Source organism: Oncorhynchus gorbuscha, linkage group LG21 (genome assembly GCF_021184085.1).
Source record: "Oncorhynchus gorbuscha isolate QuinsamMale2020 ecotype Even-year linkage group LG21, OgorEven_v1.0, whole genome shotgun sequence".
Classification (NCBI taxonomy): Eukaryota; Metazoa; Chordata; class Actinopteri; order Salmoniformes; family Salmonidae; genus Oncorhynchus; species Oncorhynchus gorbuscha.
Window position 1 is genome coordinate 55,748,838 of NC_060193.1, and position 22,862 is coordinate 55,771,699.

Consider the following 22,862-nt stretch of genomic DNA (forward strand, 5'->3'; position numbering starts at 1 on the left):
CATCTAGAACCTCTCAATGAACAAATAGTACATCCTCTGGTAGTTCAGGAAGGGCCTGGGGAGAGGAGAGAGGATCTAGTTATTATACATCTAGAACCTCTCAATGAACACATAGTACATCCTCTGGTAGTTCAGGATGGGTCTGGAGAGAGGAGAGAGGATCTAGTTATTATACATCTAGAACCTCTCAATGAACACATAGTACATCCTCTGGTAGTTCAGGATGGGTCTGGAGAGAGGAGAGAGGATCAATGAACGCATAGTACAACCTCTGGTAGTTCAGGATGGGTCTGGAGAGAGGAGAGAGTATCTAGTTATTATACATCTAGAACCTCTCAATGAACACATAGTACATCCTCTGGTAGTTCAGGAAGGGCATGGGGAGAGGAGAGAGGATCTAGTTATTATACATCTAGAACCTCTCAATGAACAAATAGTACATCCTCTGGTAGTTCAGGAAGGGCCTGGGGAGAGGAGAGAGGATCTAGTTATTATACATCTAGAACCTCTCAATGAACAAATAGTACATCCTCTGGTAGTTCAGGATGGGTCTGGAGAGAGGAGAGAGGATCTAGTTATTATACATCTAGAACCTCTCAATGAACACATAGTACATCCTCTGGTAGTTCAGGAAGGGCATGGGGAGAGGAGAGAGGATCTAGTTATTATACATCTAGAACCTCTCAATGAACACATAGTACATCCTCTGGTAGTTCAGGATGGGTCTGGGGAGAGGAGAGAGGATCTAGTTATTATACATCTAGAACCTCTCAATGAACAAATAGTACATCCTCTGGTAGTTCAGGATGGGTCTGGAGAGAGGAGAGAGGATCTAGTTATTATACATCTAGAACCTCTCAATGAACACATAGTACATCCTCTGGTAGTTCAGGAAGGGCATGGGGAGAGGAGAGAGGATCTAGTTATTATACATCTAGAACCTCTCAATGAACACATAGTACATCCTCTGGTAGTTCAGGAAGGGCCTGGGGAGAGGAGAGAGGATCTATGAACGCATAGTACAACCTCTGGTAGTTCAGGATGGGTCTGGAGAGAGGAGAGAGGATCTAGTTATTATACATCTAGAACCTCTCAATGAACACATAGTACATCCTCTGGTAGTTCAGGAAGGGCATGGGGAGAGGAGAGAGGATCTAGTTATTATACATCTAGAACCTCTCAATGAACACATAGTACATCCTCTGGTAGTTCAGGAAGGGCCTGGGGAGAGGAGAGAGGATCTAGTTATTATACATCTAGAACCTCTCAATGAACACATAGTACATCCTCTGGTAGTTCAGGATGGGTCTGGAGAGAGGAGAGAGGATCAATGAACACATAGTACATCCTCTGGTAGTTCAGGATGGGTCTGGAGAGAGGAGAGAGGATCAATGAACGCATAGTACATCCTCTGGTAGTTCAGGATGGGTCTGGAGAGAGGAGAGAGGATCAATGAACGCATAGTACATCCTCTGGTAGTTCAAGATGGGCCTGGAGAGAGGAGAGAGGATCAATGAACACATAGTACATCCTCTGGTAGTTCAGGATGGGTCTGGAGAGAGGAGAGAGGATCAATGAACGCATAGTACAACCTCTGGTAGTTCAGGATGGGTCTGGAGAGAGGAGAGAGGATCTAGTTATTATACATCTAGAACCTCTCAATGAACACATAGTACATCCTCTGGTAGTTCAGGAAGGGCATGGGGAGAGAGGATCTAGTTATTATACATCTAGAACCTCTCAATGAACACATAGTACATCCTCTGGTAGTTCAGGATGGGTCTGGGGAGAAGAGAGAGGATCTAGTTATTATACATCTAGAACCTCTCAATGAACAAATAGTACATCCTCTGGTAGTTCAGGATGGGTCTGGAGAGAGGAGAGAGGATCAATGAACGCATAGTACAACCTCTGGTAGTTCAGGATGGGTCTGGAGAGAGGAGAGAGGATCTAGTTATTATACATCTAGAACCTCTCAATGAACACATAGTACATCCTCTGGTAGTTCAGGAAGGGCATGGGGAGAGGAGAGAGGATCTAGTTATTATACATCTAGAACCTCTCAATGAACACATAGTACATCCTCTGGTAGTTCAGGATGGGTCTGGGGAGAGGAGAGAGGATCTAGTTATTATACATCTAGAACCTCTCAATGAACACATAGTACATCCTCTGGTAGTTCAGGAAGGGCATGGGGAGAGGAGAGAGGATCTAGTTATTATACATCTAGAACCTCTCAATGAACACATAGTACATCCTCTGGTAGTTCAGGATGGGTCTGGGGAGAGGAGAGAGGATCTAGTTATTATACATCTAGAACCTCTCAATGAACAAATAGTACATCCTCTGGTAGTTCAGGATGGGTCTGGAGAGAGGAGAGAGGATCAATGAACGCATAGTACAACCTCTGGTAGTTCAGGATGGGTCTGGAGAGAGGAGAGAGGATCTAGTTATTATACATCTAGAACCTCTCAATGAACACATAGTACATCCTCTGGTAGTTCAGGAAGGGCATGGGGAGAGGAGAGAGGATCTAGTTATTATACATCTAGAACCTCTCAATGAACACATAGTACATCCTCTGGTAGTTCAGGAAGGGCCTGGGGAGAGGAGAGAGGATCTATGAACGCATAGTACAACCTCTGGTAGTTCAGGATGGGTCTGGAGAGAGGAGAGAGGATCTAGTTATTATACATCTAGAACCTCTCAATGAACACATAGTACATCCTCTGGTAGTTCAGGAAGGGCATGGGGAGAGGAGAGAGGATCTAGTTATTATACATCTAGAACCTCTCAATGAACACATAGTACATCCTCTGGTAGTTCAGGAAGGGCCTGGGGAGACGAGAGAGGATCTAGTTATTATACATCTAGAACCTCTCAATGAACACATAGTACATCCTCTGGTAGTTCAGGATGGGTCTGGAGAGAGGAGAGAGGATCAATGAACACATAGTACATCCTCTGGTAGTTCAGGATGGGTCTGGAGAGAGGAGAGAGGATCAATGAACGCATAGTACATCCTCTGGTAGTTCAGTATGGGTCTGGAGAGAGGAGAGAGGATCAATGAACGCATAGTACATCCTCTGGTAGTTCAAGATGGGCCTGGAGAGAGGAGAGAGGATCAATGAACACATAGTACATCCTCTGGTAGTTCAGGATGGGTCTGGAGAGAGGAGAGAGGATCAATGAACGCATAGTACAACCTCTGGTAGTTCAGGATGGGTCTGGAGAGAGGAGAGAGGATCTAGTTATTATACATCTAGAACCTCTCAATGAACACATAGTACATCCTCTGGTAGTTCAGGAAGGGCATGGGGAGAGAGGATCTAGTTATTATACATCTAGAACCTCTCAATGAACACATAGTACATCCTCTGGTAGTTCAGGATGGGTCTGGGGAGAAGAGAGAGGATCTAGTTATTATACATCTAGAACCTCTCAATGAACAAATAGTACATCCTCTGGTAGTTCAGGATGGGTCTGGAGAGAGGAGAGAGGATCTAGTTATTATACATCTAGAACCTCTCAATGAACACATAGTACATCCTCTGGTAGTTCAGGAAGGGCATGGGGAGAGGAGAGAGGATCTAGTTATTATACATCTAGAACCTCTCAATGAACACATAGTACATCCTCTGGTAGTTCAGGATGGGTCTGGGGAGAGGAGAGAGGATCTAGTTATTATACATCTAGAACCTCTCAATGAACACATAGTACATCCTCTGGTAGTTCAGGAAGGGCATGGGGAGAGGAGAGAGGATCTAGTTATTATACATCTAGAACCTCTCAATGAACACATAGTACATCCTCTGGTAGTTCAGGATGGGTCTGGAGAGAGGAGAGAGGATCTAGTTATTATACATCTAGAACCTCTCAATGAACACATAGTACATCCTCTGGTAGTTCAGGATGGGTCTGGAGAGAGGAGAGAGGATCAATGAACGCATAGTACAACCTCTGGTAGTTCAGGATGGGTCTGGAGAGAGGAGAGAGGATCTAGTTATTATACATCTAGAACCTCTCAATGAACACATAGTACATCCTCTGGTAGTTCAGGAAGGGCATGGGGAGAGGAGAGAGGATCTAGTTATTATACATCTAGAACCTCTCAATGAACACATAGTACATCCTCTGGTAGTTCAGGATGGGTCTGGGGAGAGGAGAGAGGATCTAGTTATTATACATCTAGAACCTCTCAATGAACAAATAGTACATCCTCTGGTAGTTCAGGATGGGTCTGGAGAGAGGAGAGAGGATCAATGAACGCATAGTACAACCTCTGGTAGTTCAGGATGGGTCTGGAGAGAGGAGAGAGGATCTAGTTATTATACATCTAGAACCTCTCAATGAACACATAGTACATCCTCTGGTAGTTCAGGAAGGGCATGGGGAGAGGAGAGAGGATCTAGTTATTATACATCTAGAACCTCTCAATGAACACATAGTACATCCTCTGGTAGTTCAGGATGGGTCTGGGGAGAGGAGAGAGGATCTAGTTATTATACATCTAGAACCTCTCAATGAACAAATAGTACATCCTCTGGTAGTTCAGGATGGGTCTGGAGAGAGGAGAGAGGATCAATGAACGCATAGTACAACCTCTGGTAGTTCAGGATGGGTCTGGAGAGAGGAGAGAGGATCTAGTTATTATACATCTAGAACCTCTCAATGAACACATAGTACATCCTCTGGTAGTTCAGGAAGGGCATGGGGAGAGGAGAGAGGATCTAGTTATTATACATCTAGAACCTCTCAATGAACACATAGTACATCCTCTGGTAGTTCAGGATGGGTCTGGAGAGAGGAGAGAGGATCTAGTTATTATACATCTAGAACCTCTCAATGAACACATAGTACATCCTCTGGTAGTTCAGGATGGGTCTGGAGAGAGGAGAGAGGATCAATGAACGCATAGTACAACCTCTGGTAGTTCAGGATGGGTCTGGAGAGAGGAGAGAGGATCTAGTTATTATACATCTAGAACCTCTCAATGAACACATAGTACATCCTCTGGTAGTTCAGGAAGGGCATGGGGAGAGGAGAGAGGATCTAGTTATTATACATCTAGAACCTCTCAATGAACACATAGTACATCCTCTGGTAGTTCAGGATGGGTCTGGAGAGAGGAGAGAGGATCAATGAACGCATAGTACATCCTCTGGTAGTTCAGGATGGGTCTGGAGAGAGGAGAGAGGATCAATGAACGCATAGTACATCCTCTGGTAGTTCAAGATGGGCCTGGAGAGAGGAGAGAGGATCAATGAACACATAGTACATCCTCTGGTAGTTCAGGATGGGTCTGGAGAGAGGAGAGAGGATCAATGAACGCATAGTACATCCTCTGGTAGTTCAGGATGGGTCTGGGGAGAGGAGAGAGGATCTAGTTATTATACATCTAGAACCTCTCAATGAACACATAGTACATCCTCTGGTAGTTCAGGATGGGTCTGGAGAGAGGAGAGAGGATCTAGTTATTATACATCTAGAACCTCTCAATGAACACATAGTACATCCTCTGGTAGTTCAGGAAGGGCATGGGGAGAGAGGATCTAGTTATTATACATCTAGAACCTCTCAATGAACACATAGTACATCCTCTGGTAGTTCAGGATGGGTCTGGGGAGAAGAGAGAGGATCTAGTTATTATACATCTAGAACCTCTCAATGAACAAATAGTACATCCTCTGGTAGTTCAGGATGGGTCTGGAGAGAGGAGAGAGGATCAATGAACGCATAGTACAACCTCTGGTAGTTCAGGATGGGTCTGGAGAGAGGAGAGAGGATCTAGTTATTATACATCTAGAACCTCTCAATGAACACATAGTACATCCTCTGGTAGTTCAGGAAGGGCATGGGGAGAGGAGAGAGGATCTAGTTATTATACATCTAGAACCTCTCAATGAACACATAGTACATCCTCTGGTAGTTCAGGATGGGTCTGGGGAGAGGAGAGAGGATCTAGTTATTATACATCTAGAACCTCTCAATGAACACATAGTACATCCTCTGGTAGTTCAGGAAGGGCATGGGGAGAGGAGAGAGGATCTAGTTATTATACATCTAGAACCTCTCAATGAACACATAGTACATCCTCTGGTAGTTCAGGATGGGTCTGGAGAGAGGAGAGAGGATCTAGTTATTATACATCTAGAACCTCTCAATGAACACATAGTACATCCTCTGGTAGTTCAGGATGGGTCTGGAGAGAGGAGAGAGGATCAATGAACGCATAGTACAACCTCTGGTAGTTCAGGATGGGTCTGGAGAGAGGAGAGAGGATCTAGTTATTATACATCTAGAACCTCTCAATGAACACATAGTACATCCTCTGGTAGTTCAGGAAGGGCATGGGGAGAGGAGAGAGGATCTAGTTATTATACATCTAGAACCTCTCAATGAACACATAGTACATCCTCTGGTAGTTCAGGATGGGTCTGGGGAGAGGAGAGAGGATCTAGTTATTATACATCTAGAACCTCTCAATGAACAAATAGTACATCCTCTGGTAGTTCAGGATGGGTCTGGGGAGAGGAGAGAGGATCTAGTTATTATACATCTAGAACCTCTCAATGAACACATAGTACATCCTCTGGTAGTTCAGGAAGGGCATGGGGAGAGGAGAGAGGATCTAGTTATTATACATCTAGAACCTCTCAATGAACACATAGTACATCCTCTGGTAGTTCAGGATGGGTCTGGGGAGAGGAGAGAGGATCTAGTTATTATACATCTAGAACCTCTCAATGAACAAATAGTACATCCTCTGGTAGTTCAGGATGGGTCTGGAGAGAGGAGAGAGGATCAATGAACGCATAGTACAACCTCTGGTAGTTCAGGATGGGTCTGGAGAGAGGAGAGAGGATCTAGTTATTATACATCTAGAACCTCTCAATGAACACATAGTACATCCTCTGGTAGTTCAGGAAGGGCATGGGGAGAGGAGAGAGGATCTAGTTATTATACATCTAGAACCTCTCAATGAACACATAGTACATCCTCTGGTAGTTCAGGAAGGGCATGGGGAGAGGAGAGAGGATCTAGTTATTATACATCTAGAACCTCTCAATGAACACATAGTACATCCTCTGGTAGTTCAGGATGGGTCTGGAGAGAGGAGAGAGGATCTAGTTATTATACATCTAGAACCTCTCAATGAACACATAGTACATCCTCTGGTAGTTCAGGATGGGTCTGGAGAGAGGAGAGAGGATCAATGAACGCATAGTACAACCTCTGGTAGTTCAGGATGGGTCTGGAGAGAGGAGAGAGGATCTAGTTATTATACATCTAGAACCTCTCAATGAACACATAGTACATCCTCTGGTAGTTCAGGAAGGGCATGGGGAGAGGAGAGAGGATCTAGTTATTATACATCTAGAACCTCTCAATGAACACATAGTACATCCTCTGGTAGTTCAGGATGGGTCTGGGGAGAGGAGAGAGGATCTAGTTATTATACATCTAGAACCTCTCAATGAACAAATAGTACATCCTCTGGTAGTTCAGGATGGGTCTGGAGAGAGGAGAGAGGATCAATGAACGCATAGTACAACCTCTGGTAGTTCAGGATGGGTCTGGAGAGAGGAGAGAGGATCTAGTTATTATACATCTAGAACCTCTCAATGAACACATAGTACATCCTCTGGTAGTTCAGGAAGGGCATGGGGAGAGGAGAGAGGATCTAGTTATTATACATCTAGAACCTCTCAATGAACACATAGTACATCCTCTGGTAGTTCAGGATGGGTCTGGGGAGAGGAGAGAGGATCTAGTTATTATACATCTAGAACCTCTCAATGAACAAATAGTACATCCTCTGGTAGTTCAGGATGGGTCTGGAGAGAGGAGAGAGGATCAATGAACGCATAGTACAACCTCTGGTAGTTCAGGATGGGTCTGGAGAGAGGAGAGAGGATCTAGTTATTATACATCTAGAACCTCTCAATGAACACATAGTACATCCTCTGGTAGTTCAGGAAGGGCATGGGGAGAGGAGAGAGGATCTAGTTATTATACATCTAGAACCTCTCAATGAACACATAGTACATCCTCTGGTAGTTCAGGATGGGTCTGGGGAGAGGAGAGAGGATCTAGTTATTATACATCTAGAACCTCTCAATGAACACATAGTACATCCTCTGGTAGTTCAGGAAGGGCCTGGGGAGAGGAGAGAGGATCTAGTTATTATACATCTAGAACCTCTCAATGAACACATAGTACATCCTCTGGTAGTTCAGGATGGGTCTGGAGAGAGGAGAGAGGATCTAGTTATTATACATCTAGAACCTCTCAATGAACACATAGTACATCCTCTGGTAGTTCAGGATGGGTCTGGAGAGAGGAGAGAGGATCAATGAACGCATAGTACAACCTCTGGTAGTTCAGGATGGGCCTGGAGAGAGGAGAGAGGATCAATGAACACATAGTACAACCTCTGGTAGTTCAGGATGGGCCTGGAGAGAGGAGAGAGGATCAATGAACACATAGTACAACCTCTGGTAGGGAGACCGAGAAGACAATATCTATTTCACTTATATCTATGTTTATAAAATCTGCATAAACACATAGTACTTCCCCTGGTAACATGGAGAATAGAAAACAATAAGATATACTAATACATACCAAATGATGCCTCCCCATAGCAGAGAGAAGATGACGAAGAAAAGCAGCGAGCCCCAGATGACAAAGTGGTTGATCCACGTCCAGTAGTGTGTGTCCAGGGCGAGCTGTGAGATGGAGAGAAACAGGGACAGAGAGAGACACAGAGACAGAGAGAGAGAAAGAGAGACAGAGAGAGAGAGAAAGAGAGAAAGAGAGACAGAAAGAAAGAGAGAGAGACAGAAAGAAAGAGAGAGAGAGAGAGAGAGAGAGAGAGAGAGAGAGAGAGAGAGAGAGAGAGAGAGAGAGAGAGAGAGAGAGAGAGAAAGAGGGGGGGAGAGAGAGAGAGACAGAAAGAGAGAGAGACAGAAAGAGAGGTGGAGAAAGACCATCGAATGGTAATTAATTCAAAACAGTAGAATTCACTCTAATATCGAGTCCCTTTAACATCTAGCATAAAATAGTGACTTAGAGGTAGGGATGAGTAGGATGTTACTGTAAAGTAGTGCCTTAGCGTTGTTGATGGGTAGGATGTTACTGTAAAGTAGTGCCTTAGCGTTGGTGATGGGTAGGATGTTACTGTAAAGTAGTGCCTTAGCGGTGGTGATGGGTAGGATGTTACTGTAAAGTAGTGCCTTAGCGGTGGTGATGAGTAGGAGGTTACTGTAAAGTAGTGCCTTAGCGGTGGTGATGGGTAGGATGTTACTGTAAAGTAGTGCCTTAGCTTTGGTGATGGGTAGGATGTTACTGTAAAGTAGTGCCTTAGCGGTGGTGATGAGTAGGCTGTTACTGTAAAGTAGTGCCTTAGCGGTGGTGATGAGTAGGAGGTTACTGTAAAGTAGTGCCTTAGCGGTGGTGATGGGTAGGATGTTACTGTAAAGTAGTGCCTTAGCAGTGGTGATGGGTAGGATGTTACTGTAAAGTAGTGCCTTAGCGGTGGTGATGGGTAGGCTGTTACTGTAAAGTAGTGCCTTAGCGGTGGTGATGGGTAGGATGTTACTGTAAAGTAGTGCCTTAGCGGTGGTGATGGGTAGGCTGTTACTGTAAAGTAGTGCCTTAGCGGTAGTGATGAGTAGCATGTTACTGTAAAGTAGTGCCTTAGCGTTGGTGATGGGTAGGCTGTTACTGTAAAGTAGTGCCTTAGCGGTGGTGATGGGTAGGATGTTACTGTAAAGTAGTCCCTTAGCGGTAGTGATGAGTAGGATGTTACTGTAAAGTAGTGCCTTAGCGGTAGTGATGAGTAGGATGTTACTGTAAAGTAGTGCCTTAGCGGTAGTGATGAGTAGGATGTTACTGTAAAGTAGTGCCTTAGCGTTGGTGATGGGTAGGCTGTTACTGTAAAGTAGTGCCTTAGCGGTAGTGATGAGTAGGATGTTACTGTAAAGTAGTGCCTTAGCGGTAGTGATGAGTAGGATGTTACTGTAAAGTAGTGCCTTAGCGGTGGTGATTGGTAGGATGTTACTGTAAAGTAATGCCTTAGCAGTAGTGATGAGTAGGATGTTACTGTACCTTTAAGGTGACTGTGAACACCAGCACTGTGAAGACCAGAGTCCCAAACGTCCAGTTACCAAACATCTGTGGAGAGGAAGGTATTACAGAGAGAAATCACACTATTAGACATGCAGCCATTTCAGAGGACAGTGTGCTACTGTAATTACAGTCAGCCTTGACTAACTACATTTCCTTTGCATTACTACATGTTTGTTGCTATGTTTAGCTTTTAAAATGGGCAATTATCCAGGATGAATCAATACAAAAATCACACAGTTTAGTTGTATTTTCCAGAGATGTTTTTTCCATTCAGTTATATGAAGTCAAACCAGTGCAGAGATGGAAAATGGATATTAAACTATTTTCAAGCTGCTTCAAACAACAACAATATGTGCACTATTTCTCTTAGTTCTGTATTTAAAGTACAGAATAACCTGAAATTACCTAGATGTGTCTCTAAAATAAATATTCTTTACAAATAAAACATGTTCTGTACGTTCAAATAGCTTGTGATGTTGATGGAATGCTAATACCCAAACCAACGGTGATGAGGGTCAACAACATGAAGTTACCTACCAACACATAAACCCACCTGCTTTCCTCAAGGGGGCTTAAAGGGACAATTCCCCCCAATGTATGAATACACCTGACAAACTTTGACTGAGGGAGAACTGTCCTTTTAACAGTCAAAATGAGCTGCTTCTTTAAAACTACTGCAAGGGCCAATGAAATGCAGTGATAGAAGAGAACCTTGAAAAACAGACTCCTTCTGTCTGTGTTGTTTTAACTTCCTGTTTTCACCCTTTCCTTTTTTCTGCCAAATATTCCACCAAAACAATAAGTTAGATAGAAGTCTAGTCAGCTCCACAGACGGTCATTTTGTTTCAAATTGCATAACTATGAAATATCCAACCTGACATGTCCTATACAACAATATCCGTCAAATGTACTTGGCCATTCATTTCCTTTGTCACATACTTTAGTCTATAGTGTACGGGTGGAACAGTGTGAACCCTGAGCTCTAATGCCCTGATGCCTGACCCAGTCTTACAGTTATCAGCCTTGTGTTCTGACAGGAGATGACATCTTAGAGTAGGGGTAGCCAATCCTGGTCCTGGAGGGTCGCAGCGTGTACAGGCTTTTGTTCCAGCCCAGCTCTAACACACCAGATCAATTGTGTTATAGATCAATACCATTTGTTGATTATCTTCAACAGGTGTATTAAAGCTGGGCGGACACAAAACCCTGCCCTAAAGACTCAATATGAGCCGTTCCCTACCACCCTCCATGGTGGATGTCTACTAGCAGAAACCACTGTTGTACCGGACACACAAACACCATGAGGAAGTCTGGACTACGGCAACTACACAACGAGACAAGAGTGGAGTTGGAGTATGGGTCTACTATTACTACACGGATATACCTACAGCTCATTGGCATATACAGGCAGTAGGGGTTGGATATGAGGGGATACCTATTGGATGAGATGATGACGGGCGGTTTGGTTACGCAATGTGACGGGCAGTGGAGGGGGGGGGGCAGTCCAACTAAAACAGGGTGACAGACAGATAGGGACAGGCTTACCATCTGTGTGTTGGTTGTCATTAGCTGAGGAGAGGACGAGAAGCATAAAGAACAAGCAACATAAAGGTAAGAGGAGAAGAAGAGGAGGAGGAAGAAGAGGAAGAAAATAACAGAAAGAACTGGAAGCCATCAAACTAAATCATCTGACATTCAAAGGAAATAAAGCAAAAACAGGCAAATCAAAGCAATCCAACAGGTTAAAGTGATATAAAGGAAGAGCTATAAAAGGAGAAACAGCACAGAGAAAGATGTCTGCAGACTCAACATGCTTTCCTTTCATAGATATGAATGGGAGATCCGGTCATGGTTTTATGCAAAGGATCACAGGTGAATCTGCAGGCCAGGAGATCTCATGTCATCCATTTACCTAAAATCACCACACCTTCCACAGACGACAGCTGTTCTGACTGAAGTTTTAGAATGTTGCTCACTAACATGAATTCAATGTCAAATGAACTCAAAGGTCCATGTTGAACTGTGGGTAAAAGCTGTGTCAAATGTACATTGATGACAATTACGTTTTCCACGTTGACAAAACGTGGAAACAACGTCGATCCAACCTGTGTGCGACCAGTGAACTCACTCATAACCCACAGTCACAACCAGCCACTCCACATCACAATCACTGGACACTCCTTCACGGCAGGAACATAAACACTTGACATGGGCTTGGAGAAGTGCAGCATGATCAGACGATCATTATATATACAACACACCAACATATACTCTGTAACGCAGTACTCCAGTAGCCACGGCGACGGTGTCTTTACCTGTCCGTTGCTGGTGAAGGTGCTGTTGTTGAACAGGAAGTAAGAACCAAAGAAGAAGACGACGGCGTCGAACACCCCCAGGAAGGTCCAGTAGATGAAAATGGGCCAACGCAGGAGAGAGTTCTTAGCTATGTCCCTGTAGAGAGGAAACATTACAGTACACATTATATACAGTAAATATAGGAAGGAGTTCTGAGCTATGTCCCTGTAGGGAGGAAACATTACAGTACACATTATATACAGAAAATATAGGAAGGAGTTCTGAGCTATGTCCCTGTAGGGAGGAAACATTACAGTACACATTATATACAGAAAATATAGGAAGGAGTTCTGAGCTATGTCCCTGTAGGGAGGAAACATTACAGTACACATTATATACAGTAAATATAGGAAGGAGTTCTGAGCTATGTCCCTGTAGAGAGGAAACATTACAGTACACATTATATACAGTAAATATAGGAGGGAGTTCTGAGCTATGTCCCTGTAGAGAGGAAACATTACAGTACACATTATATACAGTAAATATAGGAAGGAGTTCTGAGCTATGTCCCTGTAGGGAGGAAACATTACAGTACACATTATATACAGTAAATATAGGAAGGAGTTCTGAGCTATGTCCCTGTAGGGAGGAAACATTACAGTACACACTATATACAGTAAATATAGGAAGGAGTTCTGAGCTATGTCCCTGTAGGGAGGAAACATTACAGTACATACTATATACAGTAAATATAGGAAGGAGTTCTGAGCTATGTCCCTGTAGGGAGGAAACATTACAGTACACATTATATACAGAAAATATAGGAAGGAGTTCTGAGCTATGTCCCTGTAGAGAGGAAACATTACAGTACACATTATATACAGTAAATATAGGAGGGAGTTCTGACCTATGTCCTTGTAGAGAGGAAACATTACAGTACACACTATATAGAGTAAATATAGGAAGGAGTTCTGAGCTATGTCCCTGTAGGGAGGAAACATTACAGTACACATTATATACAGTAAATATAGGAGGGAGTTCTTAGCTATGTCCCTGTAGAGAGGAAACATTACAGTACACATTATATACAGTAAATATAGGAGGGAGTTCTGAGCTATGTCCCTGTAGAGAGGAAACATTACAGTACACATTATATACAGTAAATATAGGAGGGAGTTCTTAACTATGTCCCTGTAGAGAGGAAACATTACAGTACACATTATATACAGTAAATATAGGAGGGAGTTCTGAGCTATGTCCCTGTAGAGAGGAAACATTACAGTACACATTATATACAGTAAATATAGGAGGGAGTTCTTAACTATGTCCCTGTAGAGAGGAAACATTACAGTACACATTATATACAGTAAATATAGGAGGGAGTTCTGAGCTATGTCCCTGTAGAGAGGAAACATTACAGTACACATTATATACAGTAAATATAGGAGGGAGTTCTTAACTATGTCCCTGTAGAGAGGAAACATTACAGTACACATTATATACAGTAAATATAGGAGGGAGTTCTGAGCTATGTCCCTGTAGAGAGGAAACATTACAGTACACATTATATACAGTAAATATAGGAGGGAGTTCTTAACTATGTCCCTGTAGAGAGGAAACATTACAGTACACATTATATACAGTAAATATAGGAGGGAGTTCTGAGCTATGTCCCTGTAGAGAGGAAACATTACAGTACACATTATATACAGTAAATATAGGAGGGAGTTCTTAACTATGTCCCTGTAGAGAGGAAACATTACAGTACACATTATATACAGTAAATATAGGAGGCAGTTCTTAACTATGTCCCTGTAGAGAGGAAACATTACAGTGCACATTATATACAGTAAATATAGGAGGGAGTTCTTAGCTATGTCCCTGTAGAGAGGAAACATTACAGTACACATTATATACAGTAAATATAGGAGGAAGTTCTTAACTATGTCCCTGTAGAGAGGAAACATTACAGTACACATTATATACAGTAAATATAGGAGGCAGTTCTTAACTATGTCCCTGTAGAGAGGAAACATTACAGTACACATTATATACAGTAAATATAGGAGGCAGTTCTTAACTATGTCCCTGTAGAGAGGAAACATTACAGTACACATTATATACAGTAAATATAGGAGGCAGTTCTTAACTATGTCCCTGTAGAGAGGAAACATTACAGTACACATTATATACAGTAAATATAGGAGGCAGTTCTTAACTATGTCCCTGTAGAGAGGAAACATTACAGTACACATTATATACAGTAAATATAGGAGGCAGTTCTTAACTATGTCCCTGTAGAGAGGAAACATTACAGTACACATTATATACAGTAAATATAGGAGGCAGTTCTTAACTATGTCCCTGTAGAGAGGAAACATTACAGTACACATTATATACAGTAAATATAGGAGGCAGTTCTTAACTATGTCCCTGTAGAGAGGAAACATTACAGTACACATTATATACAGTAAATATAGGAGGCAGTTCTTAGCTATGTCCCTGTAGAGAGGAAACATTACAGTACACATTATATACAGTAAATATAGGAGGCAGTTCTTAACTATGTCCCTGTAGAGAGGAAACATTACAGTACACATTATATACAGTAAATATAGGAGGGAGTTCTTAACTATGTCCCTGTAGAGAGGAAACATTACAGTACACATTATATACAGTAAATATAGGAGGGAGTTCTTAACTATGTCCCTGTAGAGAGGAAACATTACAGTACACATTATATACAGTAAATATAGGAGGGAGTTCTTAGCTATGTCCCTGTAGAGAGGAAACATTACAGTACACATTATATACAGTAAATATAGGAGGGAGTTCTTAACTATGTCCCTGTAGAGAGGAAACATTACAGTACACATTATATACAGTAAATATAGGAGGCAGTTCTTAACTATGTCCCTGTAGAGAGGAAACATTACAGTACACATTATATACAGTAAATATAGGAGGGAGTTCTTAGCTATGTCCCTGTAGAGAGGAAACATTACAGTACACATTATATACAGTAAATATAGGAGGGAGTTCTTAGCTATGTCCCTGTAGAGAGGAAACATTACAGTACACATTATATACAGTAAATATAGGAGGGAGTTCTTAACTATGTCCCTGTAGAGAGGAAACATTACAGTGCACATTATATACAGTAAATATAGGAGGGAGTTCTGAGCTATGTCCCTGTAGAGAGGAAACATTACAGTACATTACATACACATTATATACAGTAAATATAGGAGGGAGTTCTTAACTATGTCCCTGTAGAGAGGAAACATTACAGTACACATTATATACAGTAAATATAGGAGGGAGTTCTTAACTATGTCCCTGTAGAGAGGAAACATTACAGTACACATTATATACAGTAAATATAGGAGGCAGTTCTTAACTATGTCCCTGTAGAGAGGAAACATTACAGTACACATTATATACAGTAAATATAGGAGGCAGTTCTTAACTATGTCCCTGTAGAGAGGAAACATTACAGTACACATTATATACAGTAAATATAGGAGGGAGTTCTTAACTATGTCCCTGTAGAGAGGAAACATTACAGTACACATTATATACAGTAAATATAGGAGGCAGTTCTTAACTATGTCCCTGTAGAGAGGAAACATTACAGTACACATTATATACAGTAAATATAGGAGGCAGTTCTTAACTATGTCCCTGTAGAGAGAAACATTACAGTACACATTATATACAGTAAATATAGGAGGCAGTTCTTAACTATGTCCCTGTAGAGAGGAAACATTACAGTACACATTATATACAGTAAATATAGGAGGCAGTTCTTAACTATGTCCCTGTAGAGAGGAAACATTACAGTACACATTATATACAGTAAATATAGGAGGCAGTTCTTAACTATGTCCCTGTAGAGAGGAAACATTACAGTACACATTATATACAGTAAATATAGGAGGGAGTTCTTAACTATGTCCCTGTAGAGAGGAAACATTACAGTACACATTATATACAGTAAATATAGGAGGCAGTTCTTAACTATGTCCCTGTAGAGAGGAGACAAGAGATCCATGTTATCTGATGACCAGACACTTAAGCATAATGCTTGCATTACATTAGTCTATATACTATGTATTTTTGGATTTAATTAGATGGTTATGTTTTCCCATTCATCTATAGATTCCTTTCAATACATACTAATGTCTGACACATTTAGATTTTGGGGTGAATTGTCCTTTTAACCAGAAGAATTCCAAGCTAACATCAATCTCACGTTCTATTAGTCTCCAGAGCTAAAACAGCATTCCTCCACCACAAACGTGAGCAAGGCAGCATTGATTTAACAGTTAGCTGACAAATCCAGGCATGGAGGAATGACCTGACGCCAGTCAGATGCCTTTCTGCCTGCTGCATTGTTAGTCTAAATTTTCCACACAATGACCCATAGGTAGCTAGCAGGAAAATGGAGTATTGATTGTCACCAGGCAGAGAGAGGAAAAGCAAACAAAAACATCAAGCATTTACTGGCAACACCACTGAACAATGTGAGCTTTACACTGTATATATGGATTCACAAACAAGTGTGTCTACGTGATTCTATTATTATCAAGTAACGTCTTACAACATCTTGAGAATGTGAATGTGGCTGTTGTTCAGTAACAGAGTTCATATGAGGAGACAGATGGCAGCCACAGTTTTCCAAGAGCTGATAGGATTTTACAATGATCTGCTCAGTACGATCTGAGGAAACGCTGTGGAAGAGATCAACTGAGGAACATTCCCAATGTGAGATTTTCTAACAGTCTACACAAATGTATCACATCACACTATTGCATGCTGGGACAGGCAGTTGGTGGGTAGCACCTACACTATATATACAAAAGTATGTGGACACAGGATTCAGCTACTTCAGCCACACCTGCTGCTGACAGGTGTGAACAGGAGAACACTACCGTTCAGAAGTTTAGGGTCACTTAGAAATGTCTTGTTTTTGAAAGAAAAACACTTTTTTTGTCCATTAAAATAACATCTAATTGTTCAGAAATACAGTGTAGACATTGTTAATGTTGGTAGGGTTAGGGGAGGGGTGGTAGGGTTAGGGGAGGGGTGGTAGGGTTAGGGGAGAGGTGGTAGGGTTAGGGGAGAGGTGGTAGTGTTAGGGGAGAGGTGGTAGGGTTAGGGGAGGGGTGGTAGGGTTAGGGGAGGGGTGGTAGGGTTAGGGGAGGTGTGGTAGGGTTAGGGGAGGGGTGGTAGGGTTAGGGGAGAGGTGGTAGTGTTAGGGGAGAGGTGGTAGTGTTAGGGGAGAGGTGGTAGGGTTAGGGGAGAGGTGGTAGGGTTAGGGGAGGGGTGGTAGGGTTAGGGGAGAGGTGGTAGGGTTAGGGGAGAGGTGGTAGGGTTAGGGGAGGGGTGGTAGGGTTAGGAGAGAGGTGGTAGGGTTAGGGGAGAGGTGGTAGGGTTAGGGGAGAGGTGGTAGGGTTAGGGGAGGAGTGGTGGGGTTAGGGGAGGGGTGGTAGGGTTAGGGGAGGAGTGGTGGGGTTAGGGGAGAGGTGGTAGGGTTAGGGGAGAGGTGGTAGTGTTAGGGGAGAGGTGGTAGGGTTAGGGGAGGAGTGGTAGTGTTAGGGGAGAGGTGGTAGGGTTAGGGGAGAGGTGGTAGGGTTAGGGGGAGGGGTGGTAGGGTTAGGGGAGAGGTGGTAGGGTTAGGGGAGGAGTGGTGGGGTTAGGGGAGAGGTGGTAGGGTTAGGGGAGGAGTGGTGGGGTTAGGGGAGAGGTGGTAGGGTTAGGGGAGGAGTGGTGGGGTTAGGGGAGAGGTGGTAGGGTTAGGGGAGAGGTGGTAGGGTTAGGGGAGAGGTGGTAGTGTTAGGGGAGAGGTGGTAGTGTTAGGGGAGAGGTGGTAGGGTTAGGGGAGAGGTGGTAGGGTTAGGGGAGAGGTGGTAGGGTTAGGGGAGGGGTGGTAGGGTTAGGGGAGAGGTGGTAGGGTTAGGGGAGAGGTGGTAGGGTTAGGGGAGGGGTGGTAGGGTTAGGGGAGAGGTGGTAGGGTTAGGGGAGAGGTGGTAGGGTTAGGGGAGGAGTGGTGGGGAGAGGTGGTAGGGTTAGGGGAGGGGTGGTAGGGTTAGGGGAGAGGTAGTAGGGTTAGGGGAGGGGTGGTAGGGTTAGGGGAGGAGTGGTAGGGTTAGGGGAGGGGTGGTAGGGTTAGAGGAAAAATAATAAAGGAAAATATATTTTGAAAAATATGTATACAAAAATATATATGGGGGATTTGAAATGACGCAGACAATTACATTGATAGAAGCTACAATCTGCAGTATTACAGCTGACATCACCGATTACCAAGCATCGGCTGGAGTGGTGTAAAGCTCGCCGCCATTGTTCTCTGGAGCAGTGGAAACACATTTTCTTGGGGCGGCAGGGTAGCCTAGTGGTTAGAGCATTCGACTTGTAACTGGAAGGTTGCAAGTTCAAACCCCCGAGCTGAAAAGGTACAAATCTGTTGTTCTGCCCCTGAACAGGCACACTGAACAGGCAGTTAACCCACTGTTCCTAGGCCCTCATTGAAAATAAGAATTTGTTCTTAACTATAAAAAATAAAAAATATAGTGATGAATCACGTTTCACTATCTGGCAGTCCGACAGATGAATCTGGGTTTGGAGGATGCCATGAGAACGCTACCTGCCCGAATGGATAGTGACAACTGTAAAGTTCAGTGGAGGAATAATGGTCTGGGGCTGTTTTTCATGGTTTGGGCTAGGCCCCTTAGATCCAGTGAAGGGATATCTTAATGCTACAGCATACAATGACATTCCAGAGGATTCTGTGCTTTGCTTTGTGGCAACAGTTTGGAGAAGGCCCTTTCCTGTTTCCGCATGACAATGCCCCCGTGCACAAAGCGAGGTTCAAACAGAAATGGTTTGTCGAGATCTGTGTGGAAGAACTTGACTGGCCTGCACAGAGCCCTGACCTCAACCCCATCAAACACTTTTGGGATGAATTGGAACGCCAACTAATGCTCTTCTGGCTGAAAGGAAGCAAGTCCCTGTAGCAATGTTCCAACATCTAGTGGAAAGTCTTCCCAGTAGAGTGGAGGCTGTTATAGCAACAAAGGGGGGACCAACTCCTATTAATGCCCATGATTTTGGAGTGAGATGTTTGACAAGCAGGTATCCACAAACTTTGGTCATGTAGTGTACCTGTAGAGGGAGGGGTCTTTCTTGAGGATGTCCATGTTGATGTGCTGCTCGATGAGGCTGAAGAGCAGGATGGGTAGAGAGGTAAAGCTGATATTGTACAGTGTCAGATAGGCTGTGTCATACAGCGGCTGGAGAGAGACAGGATGGTAGAGAACAACCAAGATCAGTCATTTAAATCAATATTTATACCTTACTCATTTGTCATGCATTCTTAACCAGAGAAAAACAATTCACACTTCTCCACAAAGTCATGTTTTAAAGTACTACAATGTTTGAGAACATCTTTTATGTACCTGTTGGGAGAAGCCACAGAAGAACTGGTAGAGGAACTGAGGGAAGATGAAGGCGACATTCTGAGGAAAAATACAATTATGTTTTAATGCTTAATCATCAGTAGTCCTAAGTTACATTTAGTGAGAAAACACTCACTTTGTAGAAGAAGTACTGGACAAGCTCTGAGATGCGGATGTAGTAGTAGTGTCCGTGAACCAGCAGCATCTTCTTCAGGTGTTTGAACTTCGGGATGGCGTAGTCGCTGTTCCGCGCTGCCTGGCGACCCTCTTTACCCATGATGCCTTAGGGGAGGACATGACTGAACACTTTTACCATTTGTTATGCGAGTCATATACATGAATAAAAACATATTCAAATATATATATAAAATCAACCAATCTAAATCGTATTCAAATAACTTTATTGAAAAGAGGTCCATTTACAGTGAACAGGGTAATACTAACCGATCCCAACGTGAGCCTCCAGGATCATGCTAACATCATTAGCCCCATCTCCAATGGCTAGCGTGATGGGGTGTTCTGGAGATGATTTGATCAGCTTCACAATCTGGTAACACAACATTTCAGGATCAGTGAGATAACCGTTTTTTAAAATCTGTAATTCATCAAAGAAGATATGTCTAATACAGACAATCTTTGTAAAGAGAGTTAGAGCTAAACCTACAGACATTGTTATATGAACCTAACCACTGTATATTAACGTGACAGAGAGGATGCATGTAGTAGTAAGACTTCCTATGTGAATGTCAGTACATATTACATCACAGCCCATATTCCTCTGCCTCCTAGCACAGTGGAGGAGAACTAGAGGGAATAGTGGTATTTTGCAGTAAGAAATAGTGACGGTCATATCAGACAGAGCCCAATAGATCTCCTCAGTAAGAGATAGTGAAAGTCATATCAAACAGAGCTCAATAGAACTCCTCAGTATGAGATAGTGAAAGTCATATCAAACAGAGCTCAATAGAACTCCTCAGTAGGAGATAGTGACAGTCATATCAGACAGAGCTCAATAGAACTCCTCAGTAAGAGATAGTGAGTCATGTCAGACAGAGATCAATAGAAATCCTCAGTAGGAGATAGTGATAGTCATATCAGACAGAGCTCAATAGAACTCCTCAGTAGGAGATAGTGACAGTCATATCAGACAGAGCTCAATAGAACTCCTCAGTAGGAGATAGTGACAGTCATATCAGACAGAGCTCAATAGAACTCCTCAGTAGGAGATAGTGACAGTCATATCAGACAGAGCTCAATAGAACTCCTCAGTATGAGATAGTGAGTCATATCAGACAGAGCTCAATAGAACTCCTCAGTATGAGATAGTGAGTCATATCAGACAGAGCTCAATAGAACTCCTCAGTATGAGATAGTGAGTCATATCAGAGAGCTCAATAGAACTCCTCAGTATGAGATAGTGAGTCATATCAGACAGAGCTCAATAGAACTCCTCAGTATGAGATAGTGAGTCATATCAGACAGAGCTCAATAGAACTCCTCAGTATGAGATAGTGAGTCATATCAGACAGAGCTCAATAGAACTCCTCAGTATGAGATAGTGAGAGCCATGTCAGATAAAGCTCAATAGAACTCCTCAGTAAGAGATAGTGAGTCATATCAGACAGAGCTCAATAGAACTCCTCAGTATGAGATAGTGAGTCATATCAGACAGAGCTCAATAGAACTCCTCAGTATGAGATAGTGAGTCATATCAGACAGAGCTCAATAGAACTCCTCAGTATGAGATAGTGAGTCATACCAGACAGAGCTCAATAGAACTCCTCAGTATGAGATAGTGAGTCATATCAGACAGAGCTCAATAGAACTCCTCAGTATGAGATAGTGAGAGCCATGTCAGATAAAGCTCAATAGAACTCCTCAGTAAGAGATAGTGAGTCATATCAGACAGAGCTCAATAGAACTCCTCAGTAAGAGATAGTGAGTCATATCAGACAGAGCTCAATATAACACCTCAGTATGAGATAGTGAGTCATACCAGACAGAGCTCAATATAACTCCTCAGTATGAGATAGTGAGTCATATCAGACAGAGCTCAATAGAACTCCTCAGTATGGGATAGTGAGTCATATCAGAAAGAGCTCAATAGAACTCCTCAGTATGAGATAGTGAGTCATATTAGACAGAACTCAATAGAACTCCTCAGTATGAGATAGTGAGTCATATCAGACAGAGCTCAATAGAACTCCTCAGTATGAGATAGTGAGTCATATCAGACAAAGCTCAATAGAACTCCTCAGTATGAGATAGTGACAGTCATATCAGACAGAGCTCAATAGAACTCCTCAGTATGAGATAGTGACAGCCATATCAGACAGAGCTCAATAGAACTCCTCAGTATGAGATAGTGAGTCATATCAGACAGAGCTCAATAGAACTCCTCAGTATGAGATAGTGAGTCATATCAGACAGAGCTCAATAGAACTCCTCAGTATGAGATAGTGAGTCATATCAGACAGAGCTCAATAGAACTCCTCAGTATGAGATAGTGAGTCATATCAGACAGAGCTCAATAGAACTCCTCAGTATGAGATAGTGAGTCATATCAGACAGAGCTCAATAGATCTCCTCAGTATGAGATAGTGAGTCATATCAGACAGAGCTCAATAGAACTCCTCAGTATGAGATAGTGAGTCATATCAGACAGAGCTCAATAGAACTCCTCAGTATGAGATAGTGAGTCATATCAGACAGAGCTCAGTAGAACTCCTCAGTAAGAGATAGTGACAGCCATGTCAGACAGAGCTGAATATAATATACTGTAACTCCTCAGTCCCAAATAACGTCTGCTATGACAGGTGGGGTCTAATGTGAGCGAGAAGAGAGGGTGACAGAAAGATAATGGGTCGAGAGACCAGAGACCAGAGGTGGGGGAGGGAGGGAGGTAGTGGAGTCCAGTAGAGAGGTGAAACATCAACCAGCTCAACACTCCATCAGACTGTGTCAGTGCTTCCTTCA

General features: G+C 42.8%; 1 protein-coding gene across 4 annotated transcripts in view; it reads right to left on the bottom strand.

Annotated features, from left to right (window-relative positions):
• LOC124007627 (phospholipid-transporting ATPase IH-like) overlaps positions 1 to 22,862 on the bottom strand; it is a 118,840-nt gene that overhangs the window by 9,426 nt on the left and 86,552 nt on the right. For 2 of the 4 annotated variants that reach the window (XM_046318266.1, XM_046318263.1), the window contains exons 20-27: positions 20,331 to 20,433; positions 20,023 to 20,168; positions 19,887 to 19,946; positions 19,594 to 19,721; positions 12,447 to 12,582; positions 11,677 to 11,700; positions 10,111 to 10,176; positions 8,626 to 8,729 (exon numbers count right to left, since the gene is read on the bottom strand). In XM_046318266.1, coding sequence (XP_046174222.1) covers positions 8,626 to 8,729; positions 10,111 to 10,176; positions 11,677 to 11,700; positions 12,447 to 12,582; positions 19,594 to 19,721; positions 19,887 to 19,946; positions 20,023 to 20,168; positions 20,331 to 20,433 — 767 coding nt within the window. The remainder of the gene's footprint in view (positions 1 to 8,625; positions 8,730 to 10,110; positions 10,177 to 11,676; positions 11,701 to 12,446; positions 12,583 to 19,593; positions 19,722 to 19,886; positions 19,947 to 20,022; positions 20,169 to 20,330; positions 20,434 to 22,862) is intronic. The other 2 variants (XM_046318265.1, XM_046318264.1) reach the window with 2 other exon arrangements.